The sequence below is a fragment of the Lissotriton vulgaris genome, chromosome 4_1 (assembly GCF_964263255.1).
Source record: "Lissotriton vulgaris chromosome 4_1, aLisVul1.2, whole genome shotgun sequence".
NCBI lineage: Eukaryota > Metazoa > Chordata > Amphibia > Caudata > Salamandridae > Lissotriton > Lissotriton vulgaris.
The window spans coordinates 1,459,086,686-1,459,108,893 of record NC_141691.1 but is presented as its reverse complement, the minus strand read 5'-3'; the positions used below and the strand labels follow the sequence as shown (position 1 = coordinate 1,459,108,893).

The window sequence follows — 22,208 nt, the reverse complement described above, 5'->3', positions numbered from 1 at the left end:
TGTATGAATTAAACTAGAAAGCATTGGAGATTAGGGTCCCAAGCTTTTATGATATTTGTTCATGTTATGATTGATTGCCTTACGTTCTGGTAGTGCCACGCTGCAAAATTATTTAGTTTTGGGAAGAGAACAATGGAAAAAAGCAATTTCATAATCAAAAATGGATATACAGCCCTAAGGAAGTGACTGGATTATCTTCTTTGTTGTTGAAATGTGTTTGCTTGGTTTTGCCTTTATCCTATTAAGGTCCATTCCACTTTTTATATTTAAAGTTTTCCATATTGTTGATCTTGTTACAATTTTCAGTGGCGGCCTAACCCAGTCTATTTGTATTTAAGATATGCATTCGATTTAATGTAAAGTGAGATCTCGTAGCTGGTCCTCTTTGGGCGTGCCTTCCTTCAGGTTTTGAATAAAAATAAAAACCTCTGTCTATGTCAACCTGGAGAACAGATCAGGCAACAAAAGGAACCCCACTTCGTACCTTATCCACACTCTCACACTCTAGACTAATACAAATGTTTCTGCATAAACAGGGCACCCATTCACTTCTTGATCAGAATGACAAATTGGTGCAGCTCTCTTGTTCATATGCGCCTTAGCATTGGATCTATGCCCATTCCAAACTCAAGAAGCTGAAATAAAGTCATTGCTTTCATATAAAAAATAAACCACTTGCCCAAAAACACCTGCAACCTCCGAAGTTAAATTATTAGAATATTACTGTTTCTTTGAACTTGAAACCGTTTATACATTTATTTATTGCAGTTTTATATAGTGCAAACTCTTCATTTTGTATGAGCACCAGTTACATTATTCAAGGTCATATTCATTTTGTTTGTAGGCAGAGGGGGATTGAGTGATTTGCCCAGAATCACAGGATGTTGAGCCTACGCCGGGACTCTTCCTTGTTCTAGAATCGGCAGCTGTGGCCAGAGTGCTACATCTAAGGACTAAGACATGTGCTAGGGACAGTGCTGTGGAAGGCCTAGCAGCAGGAAATAATTGTTTGGATGGACTTATATTCACAGATTCCTTGCCTTGTGAATTTCCCCCAGGCATCAGACTGATTCTGGATACGTTCATGCAATATCCTTGCGTTTCTGTAAATGTTTTGCTGCTCCATGCTGGCTCCTTCCTGTCCGAGTTGTGAAATCTGGGCCATTATTTCTGCATCACCTCCACGTGCTGAAGTCCATTCCTTTCTTTACATGCCTGCTGACGCCGATCTTGAGCTTTTTGATTACTGTCCCTTCTGAAAGAAATGTTTCCCTCCAATATACTTTAGTGTACAGATGTCAACCTGTATTTAAACTGTGCCATGACTGTAACTGACCTGTGTCTGTGATAGCACCCTTGACGTCTGTATATGGTACCTTGGTTCCAAGCACAACTCAGCGTTGTATGCGTGCTATGCCGAGATGAGCAAGAAGGCCATCCACGACCGGAAAGCAAAAATCGCCATTGCTGAACTCCGTAAGTTGAAGAAGCAATCCCAGTTGAAGTTGAGTGCTTGCCCTCTTCCGAGGTCGCTCCCACAACCAGCCGTCATTGAGGTCTCTAAGTTCAAGTAAAGAAAAGTCGCACAAAGAGTAGAAACATGGGTCTCTCTCAGCCTGGCACTTCCACTACTTGGAGTTGATATGTTCCAGGCACCGCTAGGCCACAGTCATTCCCACTCTGTGGAACTAATTCCAACAGCAGTTCTGCTTCGGCTCTACCCCAATTAACAATGACACCACAACCGCTCCCGCAGCTAAAAGTGGCCATGGACCAAATCTTTGGTACCTCACCAGATCCCCCTAAACACAGTCAGATCCCATGGAGCCTCCAGTTAGTTTATAGTCTGATCTGTCCTCAATGCCAGATGTGCCTTTCGACCTTGGACAGAAGCCCACCTCTTTTCTGGCTTTGGCACTGCTGGCTCCAATCTTGGCATAACAAAGTCTCTCTCTTGGTGCTGCACTTAATGCTACCTCTGGCACCACAATTGACCCCACCGGTTTGAATGTTGATGTAATTCAGACTTCACCTTTGCTGGTAACCGATCTGATAGTTATTTTGGACTCAGTTGCCTATACCTTTCTGTCCAGTATTCTTATTCAGAACCTGGTACCTACGCCCCACAATATAATGTTGGTTTAATGATGATGACCAATATGACGACGGCAGTCTCTTTGACCTCTAGGAGACCAGTGGTTTGGACTGTTCCCCAGACATTGACCTTTCCTTACCAAATCCAACTATGGCCACTGAAGAGTCCACCTCCTTTTCTACGGTCGCATGAAGATTGGCAGAGATCCTTTACCTCACCTTTGCCGCCAAAGAAGTCAAGACTAATGTTCTTAAAGAATATCATTAACCCACCACAATCCAGCCAGAGACCTCTTCAATCATTAAGTGAGACCGTGGCTGAGATGCTGGTGGTCACCTGGGCAAGGCCAGTACCTTGCCCTATAGTTATTAGGCAGGTGGCAAGATGACACAGCCCTGCTCCTGGAGACTCCAGACTTCCTGCTGCAACACTCCGCTGTTGAGTACTTTATGGTCCAAGGATTCACTAATCACATGAACCCCAAAGCTGTTCCTGCCACTCCTCCTGACTGGGGTTCCAAAATAATGGAAAGTTTGCTAAACAAATCTTCTCCTTCGACCACCTTACCCGTAGATCTTTGAAAACAACATGCCTGCTGGGCAGATATTAACTTACACGATCGGGCAAAGTGTCAGACATCTTGCCAGTTTTCCCAGAGGGCGTCTTTCCAAGCTTATAGCTGTTGATCTTAGATGGGCAACATGGAGTGAACTAATCAATAAAATCTGGTCTGGACACTACTTACTGTCTTGGTAGGGCAGTCGGCACCAGTGTGGTGCTTAGGTGCCATGCCTAAATTCACTTCCCAGGCTTCAGCAGACCCTCATGGACATATCTTTTGAGGGCTCCAGTCTGTTCAGAGCAAAGGCGGACTCTACCCTCGAACTGTTTAAAGAGAGTAAGGCCAGTATCCACTCTCGGTGCTTACCTCCCACGGTTCAGCAGTTCCCCCAGAGCAGCACCCCTTGCGACGCAAAGACAATATGTGCCTCAGCAGCAGCATGCCTTCAACACCTTTTGGTGTAGAGGCTGGGGCTCACACTGACAACGTCAACATCACAAGGGGCAACAAACTAACCAAACTCCAACCCCTACCACCCAGCCGCCGCAAAATCTCTTTAAGACACACTTGGCAGCTCACGATCACCCAATAGGAGATCGCAGCAGTTTTCATCTCCCCGGATAGAGGAGAATCCTGTCCGATTAAGGACTGCTCAAGATCATGCAACACCAATAATCTATACTTTTCTCTATCCGTGGACATACCACTCATACCACAACAATTTCCATAGGACCACTTGTCCATTCTCCATGGAAATGTCCAGGCTCTCTTGGCCAAGAGAGCAATAAAGAGGGTGCTGGCAACAGAGATCAGACTGGTTGTTTTTCCTGCTTTTTCCTTGTGCCAAAAAACAGACTGAGCCCTTCTTCCCATTCTCAGTCTGCGCCCTCTGTACTTCTTCCTCTGGAAGCAAAAGCTCAAGATGCTCAGAATAGTCCACGCACTGTCGGCCCTGGATCCAGTAGACTGGACGGTAGTGTTGGACTTGCAGGACTTATATTTTCACATTCCCATCCTACAGTTTTAGAGAAGTTGCCTGTAATTTCAGGTATACCTAGAGCACTTTCAGTTCTCCGTGCTCCTCTGGGGCCTTACCAGTGCACATCTGGTCTCCACAAAGGTGGTGATTGTTGCAGCTCATCTGCAGAGGTTGTGAATACAGTTAAAAGGTGCTGAGCGAGAGCCTAGAGGTACTAGAGCCTTAAATCAGACACCTCCTCGAACTCTTTTACCTCAGAAACAGTCCCAAAAAGATGGAAGGAGGCGATCGTCCTCCCCTTAAAAAAGGAGCTGAATGTTAGTATGAGTCAACTGGTGAATTTGCGTCCTATCTCACTGCTGCCTTACTTTGCCAAAATAGCAGAGAAAGGTGGTCAATACCCAATTGATGGCTCATATCAGTAAACACAGCTTACTTCACCCCACCCAATCAGGTTTTCGTGCAACCTACTTTACTGAATCAGCACTGCTCCTAGTGACCGAAATCATCTGCAACCTCGTAGATGAAGGCCATAGTCCTTCTAGACCGCATTCGACACTGTAGCCCATCAAACACTCTGGCTGTACGAGCCATTAAATGGCTAGGGTCTTTTCTACACAACTGCAGTTTTCAGTTGTCTCAGCAATCTTACTACTCCAAAAGTATCAAGCTGGACCAATGGGTCCCACCGGGCTCTTCACTTAGCCCCACCCTTTTTCATCTCTACATCACCCCCCTGGCAGAGATTATCGGAAAATTTGGCGTCAGTGTTGTGTCATATGCTGATGACACACAACTAGTGGTGTCTCTAACACAAGATCACGATAAGGCAGCCAGCAATTTCTCGACGTGCCTACAAGAACTGGCGTCCTGGATGGCTGACAACTGCCTAAAACGTAATGGTGACAAAACAGAAGTACTAGTGATAGGCAAAGCACCTTCGATCTGGTCCTCATCATGGTGGCCTCAGACCTTGGGACCGACCCCCTCCCCCAGTGAACAGGTTAAGAACCTAGGGATGTGGTTGGATACCAAACTATCCTTTGAGAACCACACTAGGCGAGTGGCAAAATGTTTTGGGGTACTGTAAGGACTTCGGAAGACCCTTGATGTACTACCTGTTACAGCAGGGAAAACTATGGTCCACGCTCTGGTGACATCACACTTGGATTATGGGAACGCCCTCTATTTGGGAGCAAATATCAAATGTGTGCAAAGACTCCAATGCATTCAGAATGCAGCGGCTCGTCTTGTTGTAATGTTACCCAGGAGAGCTCCCTCTAACAAGGCCCTTGCTTCCCTTCACTGGCTTCCGGTAAGGGAACAAATTATTGTTAAAGCCCTGTGTGTCCGCCACCGCATTCTTCAGAGGAAAGGGCCCAGCTATCTGCATGACCTACTCACCCCCTACTCTCCGAGTCACCAACTGAGATCAAGTGGGACAGGGCAGGTTAGCATTCAGACCATCAGAAGAGTAAGATGGGTGGCCGCTTCTTCCATTTTCTAGCGTCCAAACACTGGAATAAATTCCCCCCGGGGCTCCGGCTGAAGTCTTCCGAGACAATTGTTCGGGAAAAACTAAAGACCTAGCTTTTTCCATCTTTAAGCCCTCGTGTCCAATTTCTCCCTTTCTTTCACGTCACTGCCCGAACATGGTCTAATCTGCCGCAGCGCGAGGACACCCTGGCTAGCGTAACCATGCACTTTACAAACTTGTTTATTATTAAGCCACCTCCAGATGACCGCCAACCTGTTGACATCACTTGGTTTTCCATCAATGTGCTGAAGTCACTCCGGACTCTTTTACAAATGCTTCCCTTCATTGGAGCCATCCTAGACATGGTGCTCTTCCAAGCTCTTCCACCACCTTAACGAGTCCAGGACATTCAGGTTATGATCTCAATGTTTCAACCCTTGTGCTGCGCCTCAGTGAGAGTGGCTCTGATGCTTCTTAGACTCTTGGCCTCCTGCATCCTGTTTCAGTGGGCTCAGCACCAAGGCAACCTGCCAGATTTCACCCAGGTGTGAAAGGACACTCCGAGATCTGCAGTGGTTGCTACTCAACTGCAATTGGACTGGTGGCAGATCCTGCTCCTTACCCCACCCAGAATTGACAGTCATGACAGATGCAATGTTGCTGGGTTGGGGAGGTCATCTGGGACTGGTGGAAATGAGGACACTGTTCTCCTGTGAAATCTCACCTCCACATCAACTTGTGGGAGCTGCAAGTGATCAGCTTGCCACTAAAGATGTTCCTCCCGACCATCAAGGGGAGAAACTGGTACATGTTCTTACAGACAACACAACTCTCATGTGGTACTACAACACATAGGGTGGCATGTGGTCATGGGTTTTTTGCCAGAAGGCACTCTATGGGAGTGCATGAACGCTCGTGGCATCACTCTGATTGCCCAACGTCAATCAGGATCTTTAAATGCCACAACGTTGCCTAGCGGATCACAAATGACGATTTCACTCGGTGGTGCTACAGGATATCTTTCAACAGTGGGGTGAACCCTAGCTCGATTTATTTGCCATGGCAGAGAATGAATGTGTCAAAACTGTTTTGCATTAGAGTTCCCAAGGCAGTTTTTCAAAGATACCTTCTGCCAGCATTGAGGGTCAGACTCCAGTATTCCTTTCTGCCACTCTCTCCTGCCCAAAGTGCTGAAAAATATGAAGAGAGACTGGGCCTATGTCATCCTAGTGGCTCCAGGGGGGCCACGAGAATGTGTTACCAGGAACTTCTGGCAATGAGCATGTACTCTCCGAAAAGGATGCCACTTCAGGAGAATCTCCTTTTTGCAGCAGCAGGGCCAAATCTTACATCCAAGCTTGAACACATGCCCCTCTGTGTGGACATTGAATGGGGACAGTTGATTACTTTCGATCTTCCTGCCCCAAAATGATCAGCGTCATCCTAACAACCATGCACCCCTCTAATAAATATATTTACACAGGACGTTGGGAGAAGTTTATTTTCTGGAGTTCCCCCGAGACATCCAGTCTCTGAATACACAGTTATCAGATGTTCTTCAGTTTTGTTTGTCCTTAGTCCAGCAAGGCCTTGTTGCAACGGTAAGAGGTTACCTTTTGACCCTTGCAGCCTTATTAGAGTTACCGTAGCAGCCATCCACCTTCAGGTCACCTGATGTGACACATTTTTTTAAGTGGCTTGTTGGAACTGGCACTTTTTGGTTGGCTGAGGTGGTGCCCTAGCCAGCCAGAACCTACCATTCCCACCCTTTGGTATCTTGATACTGAGCAGTCAGGCTTATCCCAGAAGCAGTTGGTAAAGCTTTGGGACAGCACTCTCACACAATATACACACTGAACATCACAAACCAAACTCCACATGTGGTGTCTGTAAATAAAGTTTGTATTCAACACACACAAATATTACCACAGCATGAACATCATGTATTTCTGGGCATGAATCTCATTTGGAAATATTGCTTGCAGTAGTAGTCCCAACCGTGTTAAAATGACATCAGTAGTATGCACACTAGGGAAAGATCCTACTTTACCCCCCCCCCCGCACTCTTATGCGGTGGCCCAAGCTCTCCTCCACCTTTCAGCTAACCCCAACTACCCTACGCCCGCAGGTTGGAGATAAACCACCGTACCCCCTTATACTAGGCCAATTCCAGCCGGAGTCACACTTGGTCAGGGTACCTGGGAAGAAGGTGGGAGTAGGTAGCAGGGCTAATTAGAAGGGTTTCGACAAATGGGGGCTTGGCCCCTACGCGGGAAGTCAACCCACGAATGCGTAGCAGAAGTGGGATGAGGGTGATAGTCATTCAATCAAAATATTCCACAAAATGCCCTCCGGCACCAGCCCAGTTCTGCGAAAATCAAGGGGGGGGGGTGGGGGGGGGTGGTGTGTCACACAGTCTCTTGACCCGCTTTCAGAAGCTCTCCTCAGCCCATTCAGTTACTCTCCACCAACCAGGACCGATCAGGGCAATACTACCTGGCAACACTAAATCATCTGGGCAAGGTGAGGAGAGGGCAGTTGATCTGCCGCACAAAAGGAATAATTGAATGGGGAATGAAGCAGGGAAGTCTCTAGGCAGGAGGCACCTAGTCAGACATATGTCGATCAAAGTATCACCCAGGCAATCCCAGCTCAACTGGACACACATCCGCTCCTCCGCACCTCCCTGGAAATGAGGCACTATGTCTATTGCACATTGATCCAAATCGCACCTGACCGTCCTAGTCACAGGAAATGAAGAATTGCAAATTCCGTACCTCCATGGAAAGGAGGCACCCCGCCGTGTAGCGTGTTTATACGGGTCGCATTAGACAATACTGATCACACACACACAAATGCAAGTTTAGCAGAACTGCACGAGGTAGAATGAGGCACTACTACAGGTACGCCCTCCGTCCGGAGTCACAACCTGTGAACCGAATAGTGCATGCAGTCAGCAGGTCCCATTAGAAAGAGGCAACACAATCGACAAAGCGGGCCAAGCTGGATCCCGCAACCAGTGAATCCGCCCACTACCAACAAGACGCTCATGCGTGTTGAGGCCCTCACAATGCAGATGCCACACTCCTTCGATGCGGGCAATCCTTTTGTGGCTCCACACAAGGCAATCCAGTCTACAGGAACAATACTTAGTTCCACACTCACGCCACGCCACCAACTGGGATCCAGCAGACTATCTGGGTACTTAAGAGGGCACCACTCTCCAGATCTGACAAGTACACAGTGTGGGTCCCTCGCGGTAGTTCTTTTGATGTCCTTGAGACCTCCATAAGAGAACAAGAGAAAGCCAACAAGCCCTTGGAGAGCACACTTCAGGGTAGTCCGCACAGCAGCATGAAGTCTGCCGAGGCCAGCCACTGTTCAGGAAGGGTGCACGATTCCTTCCAATGCCAAAAATACTCCTTGTGCACTACAGATTCCTCTGGCCGTGTGCACCACACAGTTCCAGGATGTCTGGCCTCATGTCCCCGCAAGTGTATCTCAGCCTTGCTGAGGTATGACCCCTGTAGTGTGCCTTTAAAGTATGGTGTGGTTCAGAGGGCTCGCTTAGAACCACACATGTCCTCACTAAATTTCAATCATGTCTGTGGGGGCGTGGAATGTTGTTCTTAATCTTTAGTGGGGCCATGATATGGCTTCCCAGAGGCCCTGTGTCAAAACATCTGCCTCCAGTCTATTCAGGCAGGGCCACAAATAGCAGAGGTCTGTCGTTCAAGTTGCATGCCCACTGTTTATGGCTGCCGCTAGGGATTGCACAGATGTGCTCCCCCAGCCTCCATTGTGGACTGAAGTCAAACTAAAAGCCACACAAACCATTTTAATGCAGAGAAAAGCCCACTTTCTTGAAGTGGAATTTCTAAGCTATTAATGGCTAATCCACATTTACCACAGGAGAGTTTGTCATTGTGAACCCAATGATAGGAAACATTATGAGGCTGCTCCACTGCAAGCCACTATTGCTGCTTGAAGTAATTTCAACCATTCCCCCATGTTAACCTATGAGAAGAGCAAACCTCCTAGGTAGTGAAAACTCACATGGGTATTCTTCACTACATGGGCAGGGAGCACAATTGTGTACCTGCCCTGCCTTTCACCTACCACTTGCTTTACCCCTCAAGACTTACCCTAGGAGTGCTCCAGTGGTAGTGAAAGGTCCCCTCAGAAGTAGTCAGAGGTTTAGAAAGGCCAAAACTTGCATAAGTGCAGTGCGCACCCACAGGCCTGCATTGGCAGGCTTGAGTCATCTTTAAAAACATCAGGTAAGCACCACTTCCCAACACGTGTAGGAAGGGCGCGAGGCTTTCACACTACATTTACAGGGAGTGGGAAAGTGCCGAGAGCCCTAAGGCTACTAGAAGAGAATCCGCAAAACCCCGGTGTTGTCCCATGGGAAGAGGCAAACTCATAGGTGGGGAAACCCCCCATGGGGGTTCTTCACTACCTTGGCATGGAACACCCATGTGTACGTGCCCTGTCTTTCGCCTACTACCTGCTCCACCCCTCAGGGCTTACCCTAGGGGTGCCCCACTGGAAGTGGAAGGCCCTTTCAGGGCTGGCAAATGAGTTACAAATGCCAACCTGAGCATAAGCGCAACTGCACACCCATAGGCCTGCAATGGCAAGCTTGATACATGTTTGAAAGGCTATTCTGGTGTATGGCACAATCAGGGCTGCTTCCCACTATTAGTCAGTGCAGTACCTCACCTGGGTATGTGTTGTACCTTTTTACAAGGCACTCGCAGGTACAACTCCTAAGCCAGTCAAGTAAGCACCACTTCCTAGAATATATAGGAAAAGCGCACGCGCTTTCGCTCTCCGTTACATTGGGAAAGTGCAGTGCCCAAAATCTCAAGGCCACGAAAAAAGAATCCGCAAAAACCATGAATAGAAAAAAAGCTAAATGTTTTAGATGAAATCCCCTGAGAAGGGCCATGTCCAACAGGGCTGGTATACATGTTCCCACCAACACAGTTTGCGATGCCGCAGTGGAACCTTAATTTGATAATCACTGAATGTGCACTCCCTTCGAACCAATGCACACTTTTTTATCTTTCTTTATTATTTAGACCAATGAACAGTTGCCCCCTTTGTCTACTAATAAGCAAGACGGTATTACTCTTTACCACAACATTGGGCAGGCGAGTGAGTTAACTTCAGGCATTTTCCATGATGCCATCATACACCTTTTTCTTCCTGGACAGCTTAGTCCTCCGGACAGAAGCACATTACTGCCCAAGGTACTCACTCCCTTCCACATAAGGCACTTATCACCCTTCCGACTTTCTATGCACCACCTCATCCCTCCAAAGAAGAAGAGCTCCTCTATCGCCTGGACCCTAAGAGGGCCCTCAGTTTATATGTGGATCGGAGCAGAGAGTAACGATAGGATGACCATTTTCAACAATTTCTCTGGAGCTAAGAGAGGTAAAGCAGTCCAAAAAATCAGTTTCCTGATGGATTGTGTTATGCATCGAGATCTGCTGTGGCCTTGCTGAATAGCAACTCCTACAAGGCTTGCATGCCTATTCCACCAGAGCAATCAATTTAATTTAATTTAAAGGAGCTTGTAGAGCGCCTGGTGACGCCTCCCGGCGTCAATCAATCAAACATAACATTTGTAAAGCGCACTACTTACCGATGAGGGTCTCAAGGCGCTGGGGGATGCTGCTACTGCTAGAAAAGCCAGGCCTTGAGTCTTCTGAAGGTCAACAAGTCGTGGGTCTGCCGTAGGTGGGTGGGGAGGGTGTTCCAGGTTTTGGCGGCAAGGTGGGAGAACGATCTGCCAGCGGAGGTCCCTCTTCGGATGCGGGGGACTGTGGCAAGGTCGGCGGAGCGGAGCTGGCGGGTGTAGAAGCCGCGTCGTCTGTTGAGGTAAGCTGGTCCGGTGTTGTGGAGTGTTTTGTGTGCATGGGTGAGGATCTTGAAGGTTATCCTCTTGTTGACGGGGAGCCAGTGCAGGTCTCTCAGGTGGGGTGTGATGTGGCTGCGGAGAGGGATGTCGAGGATCAGACGTGTAGAGGGGTTCTGGATGCATTGCAGCCTTCTCAAGAGTTTGGCCGAGGCTCCTGTGTAGAGGAGGTTTCCGTACTCCAGTCTACTGCTAACGAGGGCCTGGGTGACCGTTCATCTCGTTTCGGTGGGGATCCACTTGTAGATCCTCCGAAGCATGCGGAAGCACGATGAAGAGACTGCGTTGACCTGCTTAGTCATGGAGAGGGTGGAGTCAAGGATGACCCCTAGGTTGCGTGCGTGGGCGGTGGGTGTTGGGGCTGTTCTCAGTGCGGTCGGCCACCAGGAATCATCATCAAAGGCCGAGGGGGTGGATCCGCTATGCTAGAGAGTGGTGTGCAAGTTAAGGACATCTGTCAGGCCGCTACTTGGCCGTCTCTCCATACCTTCATGAAGCACTGCTACCTGGATAGCCACGTCCTTTGGCATGGGCACTTCGAATCTGTTCTGCCTGACTTCCTGGTCTGAGCCATTTCACATACCCACCACCTTGGGCGGTGCTGCTTTGACATCTGTTCACGAGGTTAATTCCATAAGCCCTTTTATTGAATCCAGTATCAACTCAGCTGATTTCTCAGTATTGGGGGATTTTAATTTTCTTTTGGAAAAACTGGAGGACCTTGATACAGCTTCTTTACTTGACACTATCACTAGTTTTGCCTTGAGACAGGTAGTTGAGCATTCCACCCATGCGGAGGGCCATATCTTAGATGGTATATTCACATTGAACCCGACTGTGAAGGTTTCAGAAATGCAGCCTATAACTTGGTCAGACCAGAAAGCAATAATGTTCACAGTTAGTACTTATCAGCATCTCTCAACCCCGTGTAGTAACTAGTGGCAGTGACTGGAAGAATATTGACCCCCTTGCACTACAAATATCTTTATCCAGCTCAAAGCCCGACTTGACCTCTGACGCTGATACTGCAGCCCGCAGGTTCTCATCTTGGATCAAAGCAACGATCAATCCATTAGTTCCCGAAAAGACCTTGTCTACCGGGCGGAAAACCACTTCAGAGCCCTGGTTCGCAGATTGATTGAGAGCTCAGAAACAAATCTGTAGAGGTAAAGAGAGGCAGTGGAGAGCAAATGATGATCCATTAGAAAAGACAAAATACACACTGTCTCTTTCTGACTACAAAAAAATAACAATGGAGGAATAAAGCGAATACTTCTCAGCTAGAATTCTGCAGGCGAATAATTCCAGTAAAGAGCTGTTCCAGACAGTAAGATGCTTAGCCAAAATTCCAGAGCCCTGTATTATTGACAATAGTGAGGAATTCTGTAACTCCCTTGCTCAGATTTTTAGGAATAAAGTGGAGGTACTCTATAAATCTTTTATTGACAGCGATCTAAACGTAAATTTAAATCAGTCAGAATACCTTCACTATCCAATTCTTTTGTGTCTTTTTCCCTGCCGAACTATAAACCGATTATACAGTTGGTGAGGACAGCCAGATCCGGAGCTCCAGCAGACCCATGCCCCCCAAAAATTGTTCACCTTGCTTCTGAAATTATTAGTGAGCAATTGATGGTCGTATTCAAGGAGATTATTAGTTCTGGCTCTTTTCCCGGTGTTTGGAAAATAGCCTTGGTCCTTCCAGTCATGAAGAAACCTAATTCAGACCCCTCTGAACCCAGTAGCTGTAGACCAATCTCTAGATTACCCTTCACGACAAAGGTAATTAGAAAAGGGGTCAAATATACAACTTACGTCTTTCATTTTTTCCAACGAATCACTAGATCCATCTCAATATAGATTCAGGGAAGGACATAGCACTGAGACTGCTCTGGGCATGGCCTCTGAAGAACTAAGATCAATCTTGGACATAGGAGGTAAGGCCGCCCTGATTCTATTGGATCTCTCGGCAGCCTTCGACACGATGAATCATGAAATACTGGTTAACTGGCTATCTGATTTAGGGATGCAGGGACACCGTTAAGTTGCTTAAGTCATTTATCTCCAACAGGGTTCAATCTGTAGAGATGGGATCCTTTTCAGCCTACCTTGTGGGGTAAACACAGGGCTCATCATTAAGCCCTACATTTTTCAATCTTTGTTACCCCTCTGGCTAAAATCTTAGGGATTTTGGCTTTTTAGCTGTCGCTTATGCTGATGACACTCAGCTTATGGTCTCAGTCTTTAGTAATCCTGAAGAAACCGCAGATCGATTTAACCACATCGCTGCGGCGCGAATTCCCCGCCCATGCTGACTCCGCCTTGCGCGGGCGGAGTCATGACGGAACGGTTCCGTCATCCGCACAGCTCAACCGACGTGCATGACGGAACCGTTCCGTCAACAGCATCGAAGGGGTTAACAAATGTATGACTCCGGTAAATCAGTGGATAGGTTCCAACGGTTTAAAACTGAACTGCGGAAAAACAGAGGTTCTCCTCTCTAGTGCAGACACCTCCTTCTTGTCACCTAAATGGTGGCCATAAACCTTGGGCGAACTTCCATCACCAGTGAATAAGGTGAAAAATGTAGGCTTCATCTTTGATGATGAACTGCCTTTTAAAGTTCAGATCAGCACCCATACCTTCACAATTTTTTTCATCCTAAAGATGATTAGAAAAATGTGCTCTTTCATACCTTCAGATCTGCAAAAGACACTTGTGACCGCATTGGCCTTATCCAGACTGGACTAGGGAAACGCTCTTTATGTGAATATCCAAACACAGTACCTACAAAAGTTACAGCGGCTCCAAAATGTAGCAGCATGTTTGTTGTTTGATATCCCAAAATATCAGCCAGTTGCCCATAGTCAAAGAACACTACACTGGCTTCCAGTCGGAAAAACGATCACATTTAAATCCCTATGCTTAGAATATAAGGCACTGCATCGTGCCCGTCCATATAGTTTGAAGGGCCATCTGATTTGTACTCGCATTCTAGACACTTAAGGTCTTCTCACAGTGAACTCTTACAGACCCCCAGATTTAACAAAGCACACTGGGGAGGAAGGAGCTTCATTTAGGTACTGTCAAAACATTGAACTCACTCCCGGCAGATTTAAAGAACAGCCCAAATTTACTAACCTTCAGAAAATATATATTTCTTTTTAATGGCATTTTACTAATTAAAGTGCTCACCATTTCTCTCATCGGCAGCTTTCTGGTTCTCGCTGGCAACAGCGCCAAGACGCCCTTGGGCATTTGAGCTCTATACAAATCCCACATCAAAATCTAATAAAAAAACAAGGTGAAGAATCTGCATATAACAATTTCTATCAGAAGGACAAGTTACTTATTTTTGTTTAACACCTTTTCTTGTAGACTTTAACAGCAGATTCCTCAACTGTCCACCCTCCTTCCCTTTCTGACGAAGGACTCATGCCGTCTATTAATAAGCTCTCAATGTGAAAGTCTGCACACTGCCATATTCTAATTTTAATGGCATTGTGTCTGTCAGCGCAGACCGAGATCAGAAAGAAACTGACTTAAGTGCGCGGAGGTGGTGCAGCTACAGTGGTCCTGACATCGCTTATGGGGTGGGACAAACCGCATGATGGACAAGGGCATTGTATGAAATAGTCTGGTTCCAGACTAGGGCCTGGGGGAAATGCACAAGATGAGAAATATGCAGTTGAAGTCTCTTCCAGAAAAGGCGTTACTGAAGGTAAGTAACTTTGTTCTTCAACAACTTGACTGCATATTCACAGACTCCAGTATTCGCAAAATCAAGTGACTATATTAGGACACAATCTGAAATGGGACCTTCTAAATCCTGCTTTAATAAGCCTTCTTTTGTTCCATGTGCAAGCTAAGATCACATTCAAATGTATTTCTCTAATAAAGTTCAATAACTACTACCACAGAGGCTCGGTGTGTCCCTAAAAGATGTCCCCCAAGTGTACAGACCTACTATAGTCTTTAGTTCAACTAATCCGAGTTAAAACATTAGAAATTGCGATGGGAGCAGAGAAGCTGTGGGAAATGAGAACCAAAGCAGTAGAATGATTTGAGCTCCAAACTGAAAGTGGAACCGTATTTGATTCAGGACACTTGGGGAAACCACTGTTGTGGGAAAGCTTTAGGCCAACTTTGTACAGTGCAGATAGGACCCCAATACAAGAGGGACCAAGGAGTAGAGCAGTGCTGGTTATGCTAATCTTATCTTTCTTGTTTTACACCATAAGCCATAGGAGTCGTTTTTAGAAACTATGGGGTGAGCTTGGAGTCAGTACCCTTATTTGACCTCCTTTGTTTCTTTCATGTACAGCAGAGGATGATCTGGGACTCTGTATCCTTTGTGTGCTATCCTTAACTGCTGTGGTCTCCATGGCTCAGCATTTTCCTTGACACGGTTCAACATTTCACTATATTGTTTCCGTTTTACAAATGGAAGCTATACAATAAAACATAAATTACAGCAACATGTAAAATAACAATAACCCGTATCCATTTTGTCAAATCAACTCGTGGCACATGCTCAATCATTTGTCAGTCTAAAAATATTGCAATTTTAACCATGTTATCGGCTTGCTTTTGCATTTTACATTTTATATCCACTAGCCAGCAGGGCTAACCAGATTATTAAAGTAACACAAAATTAAAATGACAAACATTTTAAAATGGAAGCAAGTTGCATCTCTTCCTCGTCCACATACGCAATTCTTGTGCCGACAGAGGAGATCAAGATTGTGATGTAATGCATCACTGCCCCTTAGGTAAAATTAAGCAGGAATGTGAATAAAGTGTCACAAAGTGCTTGTGTTATAAAAAAGATTGTTGTGCAAATAATATGATATAATGAGCAGTTCAACACTTTGTTACAACCACTGAAGAACACCTTTCTGCCTATAGGAGGCAGCTTTCAGTGATAAGCGAAATGTTCCAGATTAGTGAGCCTACTCTGAGCAGGCACTCATCATCAGGCATGGTGGAATTTGTGCTAAGAAAATAATTCGAATAACTCTTAATAATTGTTGCATGTCCTCCTCATAATCCAGATGAAATACTAAACTGCCAGATCTATATTGAACATGCTGCCCACCCTACAAAAAGACCATTAACCCCTTCGATGCTCATGACGGAACGGTTCCGTCATGAGCATCGGTCGAGCTGTGCTCATGACGGAACCGTTCCGTCATGACCACGCCCGTTTTTATTAGGGCCCAGCACCGGCGGAAAATCTGCACCGCACGGATGTGGTTAATGTAGAGCGATCTATCTCATACGCGTAGTGTCATAACTGGTCGGTTATTCGTTCAACTTCTGCCCAGTCCAGATGAAAGCACTAAGCAGAGTCTCCTCTCCCTTCCAGCAGCTGTATTTTCAACTCATTTGTTTGATCTCACTTGGCTGGACTAGGGTCGTGGCCTCTATTGATCTCCTAAAAAAATTTTTTTTGATAGAGTGAAAGCTGTCCGCAGTAAGTATGATTCTCGATCGATTACGTAGAATTAGTAGGAAACGACCTTTACAACGACTCATTCACCACGAAGGGCCTTAACCACGACTCCTTAACGACTGAACCTGAATCGCGAGTCTTTTACCCCTTCAGCGCGGCGCGAATTCTCGCGCTGTGCTGAAGGTTCTATTGAGCCAACGGACTCATGACGGAACGGTTCCGTCCTGAGCACAGGCCAACCGACGCTCATGACGGAACCGTTCCGTCATGAGCACCGAAGTGGTTAACCACTAATGCATTTACAACTACCTCTTACCAGTAGATGGCACTCTTGGATTGTATATGAAAGATGTATTATTATTGCTAAAATGATGGTTTGCTGTATTTTATATGGTTTTGTAGAGTGGATTTCTTTTTAACAGAATAAGTTTAGGAAACCGTTTTCTAAAATAAGGTTAATTTTAGGATTTAGGGTGAGTATGGGTTTTTGAGATTGCAAGGGTATTTTTAGGGTTTAGCATAAGGATGGGGGTTTGGGTGGTAACTATTTTTAGGATTAAGGGTGGGTATGGGTCTTTTGGTGATGAGGGTAATTTTAGGGAGGTTATGGATTTTTGGGTGGCAAGGGAATTTGTAGGGTGTAGGTTTTGGGTGGAAAGGGAATTTTAAGGGGGTGGGGGTAGGTTTTTTGGGTGGTAAGGGATTTTATAACTTTAATAGTGAGTATAGGTGTGTGTATGTATATGTATATGTGTGTGTGTATATATGTATATGTATGTATATATATATATATATATATATATATATATATATATATATATATATATATATATATATACACACCTATACTCACTATTAATGTTATAAAATCCCTTACCACCCAAAAAACCTACCCCCACCCCCTTAATATTCCCTTTCCACCCAAAACCTACACCCTACAAACTCCCTTGCCACCCAAAAATCCATACCCTCCCTAAAATTACCCTCCTCACCAAAAGACCCATACCCACCCAAACCCCCATCCTTATGCATGCTAAACCCTAAAAGGTAAAGGCATAGTAGTTGTTAAAACTTTAGTGATTTACACTAAGTAGTGGTTAAGGAGTAGTTGTTTAGACTGTAGTTGTTCAAGTGGTAGTTGTTCCATCATACAACCAGAATTAGTACCACTCCTAACCTACTTATTCTTCCATGGCACCCAATACAAAAGTAATGAAAACACAAGATGCTAGTCAGTTTTAGAATCAGCGATGCTATTGTTCTCCTGACCTTCCGAGGCAAGCTCACTAATAAAAGACAAACTCCTTTTCTTCAAGAAGAAAGCTGGTCAAATCTGAAGCATACAAAAGCTGCACTAATGAAAACAGTTGCCACAGAGACACCAAGTCCGTTTGTTCTCCCAAAACTCCAAGTAGTATTGTCTCTTGCTTGCTGTAGCTCTCATTACTCAATAATTATTCTACAAAGGACATACCATTATTTACATATAGCCTGTTAGTGTTTTCTTTCTAATGTGTTTTCTTGCGGTGTATAATGTGGTGATTGTGATTATTCTAATTTTACTTTTATGTGAAATGCAAATACGACGCATTAAGTGAAAAAGATGGAATTGAAGAATGCCAGTGCAAAAAGGGAAATTTTCACTATTTCTGAGAGTGACCAGCAATCTCTTTTGTGAATCCAAATATTTTAATAGTTGCTTTTTATTAACTATATAAGCCGAATTGGCAGCTAACAGTGTTGTGTATTTGTCATGATTAGATTATCGAGGTGTATGTACACCCCAGATAATAACCTCGTTAACAATTAATAGACTTTTTCTGTTCCCATAGTGTTTGATAACCTTTCTTAACATCTTAAGCATTTACATGTCCGGTGTTCACATGTGTAGATTAATGGTGCCATGTTTTCTCTATCAGATCGCACACTTAAAGCTAGCGTTCCTTGGTACGGTAATTGGAAAGACACTCTGATGGAACTGAACACATCCAAGTTTTATTCAGGTATTTTTGTGGTTGGTGAAACTTATCCGGAGTGCCCTTTCACCCTACTTTTTCCTTTTGAAAAATTAATCTCTCCTTCTTACATTCATTAGACTTTCTAGTAGTCTGTTGAGCTAGATATGTGTTCCTCCTTTCCACTTAAATTAATAATGGTGGTGGTTTTGTGGCTCACTTTACTTCTGTACTTTCCCTCTCAATCTAACAAATAGATTAACTTATAGCCTCTACAGGGTTTGTTATATTATCTTGTACTCACTTGTGTTTTTTTGTTGTTCTTAAAATGGCCAAACAAGTAATGTTTTGCAGACTCTTGTATTTTCTTCATTGGAAATTATCTGAGGTTGTTGAGAAATGCCCAAGACCAGGCTGATAGTAAAGGGGATCCTGGACCTTGTAGTTTGCAGATTGGCAAGGGCAGCGTGAGCACCTAGGACCGGTGCTTTGGTATACCCGGGCTACCCTTTATTTGATAGGAGCGCAGTTTATAGCAAGACTTTCCTCTTCAAGATCAGTACCACTGTTGGCACCAGAGCATTTTTTGGGAGAATCTTTTTCAGGTAAAATAGATAAGAAGATAACAAGTTGAGAAGCATACGAAAGAAGCTGGATTGATTTTCTTACTGGAAGAGCACCAATTACTTTGGATGCCAGTGTAACACATGGTACACCGTCTTTGAGATGGTAGTTGTCATACATTCTTTATACATACCATAGAGTTTTTAAATATTTCCTGCATGAGGAATTTCATGAAACTAATTTCTAAGCAGTATCTATGTTTGAATTATTCAACACCTGTAAGAGACGATCTTATGTAGTACCGTTACAGTTCTCATTATACAGAGGGTTTCCTCATTTGGACACAGTTCTCCCTTTTCAAGACTGGACTATCATCCTATTCCATGGTTTTGGGCAAGCATCGCCTGTAATATTAATGAATGTTCAGGTACCCAGAACAGTGAGGTTTACTATTTATCAGCATTGTTGGCCACCATGCCATCACTCCCTTTGTTACCTCAGCACCACCTAGAATGAGTATGGATAGAGCTAAGACTCTAATGTCTACTTTAGAGCAGAAGCAAATGGAATTTCCTGCTGCTGTAGTGTAGTTCCTATTTTCCCAATAGGCTCTGCGCATTGGAATAACATAAACAGCAGTGTAGACGTAGGACGGAGGTCATCTAGGTCTCTACTGACTATGTTAGACTAAATTCAGGTTTGCCAGCTAGTTCAGAGGTCACTAGAAACTTTCTCGAATGAATAGGGAGGGGTTAACTTCCCTGATTTAGACAAGAAGGGATTCAGCTTCTGACAACCGCATAAACATGACAACTTTGCTCCCTCAGAATAAAGAGTGTATCTCTAGAGTCGTGTGAAAACAATAGGCAGCTATTTCACTCAGTCAACTGTGCATACTTAGCTTCACCAGAGTGCAGAGAAATAGAGAAACGGGCGTTTTCAATAAAAAGGTGTTATTTTATTGAGCAGTGTTCTTTCTCATGCAAGAGAAATGAATTGCCACAATTGCAATACTTATTATGAAGTAAAGTGCGTACAGTAAAAGTAGTATTACGAAATAATACTGTAAAAGCATAGATATGGTTTCTTAGCCATATGATACTTAAAATAGATAAAATATATATACATACATAAAGCCATTGACTAACGTACTCAACTGGTGCTTCTAACTACGCCTACCCCAATGTACCTGACCTAAGCCTAATACTTGGGAAGGAGTAAGTAAGTAGCAGTTTAAGTTAAGTTGGTTAAGCTTGTTTTGTCAAGAATCTGAATCAAGAATTCTCTTAAGGGTTTAGTCCGCTCCGTACCTTAGTAATAGAATGTGGGAGGTCTGGTATCTCTTTCTTCAGGACTTGATCTCCCAGCAACCCGCAAGGGTGTCTCGGGAACACCGGAGCTGGATTTCGCGGCGTGAGGAAAAGTAGCTTCTCCAGCGCGTCAAAGGGGAGGGCCGACTTCCGTGGGCTCTCGCATCAGCTGGGCTCTCGGGCAAGTAGATAGCCGCTCTACTCCAAACCACCGTGTGTTTGCTTAAGGCAACTGTTGGTATTTTATACCTGAAAGGTGCTGGGTTTGACTTAAGGTTGGACATAAGACGTCACTAAGAACTAACAGTTCTTGCTGGACTCCAGGAGTTCGTGTTCAAATCAAAACAAAAGCAGGGGGGGGAATTTCCCGGGCTGCTGAAGGCTTGGTTTGTTTAAAGAACGCGTTGTGCTTTCAAGGAGTCGATGGGAGTAGCTGTGCTGTGCTTTGGACTGCATGGGCTATTACTGAATATGAATATGATTCTTATGCCTTTGTAAGGATATTATTGATTATAACCGCACAAGGGCATGAATCGGGAATATCGAATTAGGGTCCTAGATATAAATACAACACTGCATTGTCAAGAAATATCAGAGAAGCAGTATAGATCAATTTCTTAATGGTGTGACCACTTGAATGAAGGCAAACACACCTTGCCCGAGTGGCACAGTCTGCATTTGCTATTGTTAAGTATAGGCTAGTGCCATCTTTGAATGGAGATGAACTCATATCTGCATTCACTCTTTGGGTTATGGTGTTGAGCTGTAACCGTTAGCTGTTTCTGATGCTTTGGCAATATTGTCTTTATCTCCTCCTATGATTGATTTCTTCTGGAGTTTGTTCAAGGTGGGCCACCTGTGTACCAGAGCATCCAGTGGTTAGCATGGAGGCTTCACGCAATTCGACAACAGCTTGGTACAGACCTGACTGACCCATTTGTATGTGGATCTCTGGCTTCAAGATACAAGACACGCAAACAATAATCCTTTTTTGGTACATTGAATCCAATCTGTAGTAATTTTTGCATACTCTGGAAAGAGAAATGATTCCCTTCTACCATTGTTGGTACTAGATAAAGAGGCAAATAAGCAAGAGATCGAAGTGCAGAAGGGATACCAGAACACCTGCCTTGTACCAGGCACATGAGTCCATTATTGCTTATTTTGATTTGTACGTCAAAATCTCAACAAATTTGTAAAGTGCCTCCCTTGTGAATCCACAAAAAGAGGGAAACTGAGAGAGACTGAGAGGGAAAGAGGAAAAACAAGCATTGGAAATGCAATAGGTCTCGCATTAGGAAAGTTTGAGCTATTTGTCTTGTAAATTACAATTTTTTTATTTGTGTGTTGGTTTTGAAAATAGCTAAATTAATAGCTTTGTCATTTACAATGCCAATAGTTAGAACTTTCGCAAATGTGACACCTAAAGCATTTGTAATGCAACATATGTTGTATTTACGTGACTTAGATGTATTGATATTACAAATAACAATGGCTTTTAATTTTTTTAAATAATTAATACTTTAAAAAAGTGATTGTAATTTATAATGGCAATTCCTTAAACTTTCGTAAAAAACTTTTGTTAAGATTATGTTCAGTGTATTTTATTGTGACTAAAATCCAAGAAAAGAAGTGAAATATTAACATTTTTTTGTGACATTTGTAATAAAGCTTGAACAATTGAGAGAACATATTTGAACCAGTTGTTGTTGAATGGTTGGGCAGATTGATGCTGGGGTGGCGCTGAGTGATGCTGTGGTGGTGCTGTGGTGGTGCTGAGTGATGCTGGGATGGTGCTGAGTGATGCTGGGATGGTGCTGAGTGTGCTGTGGTGGTGCTGTGTGGTGCTGTGGTGGTGCTGAGTGGTGCTGAGGGATAATGT

At 44.6% G+C, this 22,208-nt stretch overlaps 1 protein-coding gene across 3 annotated transcripts in view; it reads left to right on the top strand.

Moving 5' to 3' along the window:
• TRAPPC8 (trafficking protein particle complex subunit 8) overlaps window positions 1-22,208 on the top strand; it is a 1,294,567-nt gene that overhangs the window by 144,861 nt on the left and 1,127,498 nt on the right. For 2 of the 3 annotated variants that reach the window (XM_086965686.1, XM_086965688.1), the window contains exon 3: window positions 18,417-18,500. The exons of the other annotated variant lie outside the window; for it this stretch is intronic. In XM_086965686.1, the coding sequence (XP_086821812.1) occupies window positions 18,417-18,500 (84 nt within the window). The remainder of the gene's footprint in view (window positions 1-18,416; window positions 18,501-22,208) is intronic. 3 annotated transcript variants of the gene reach the window in all.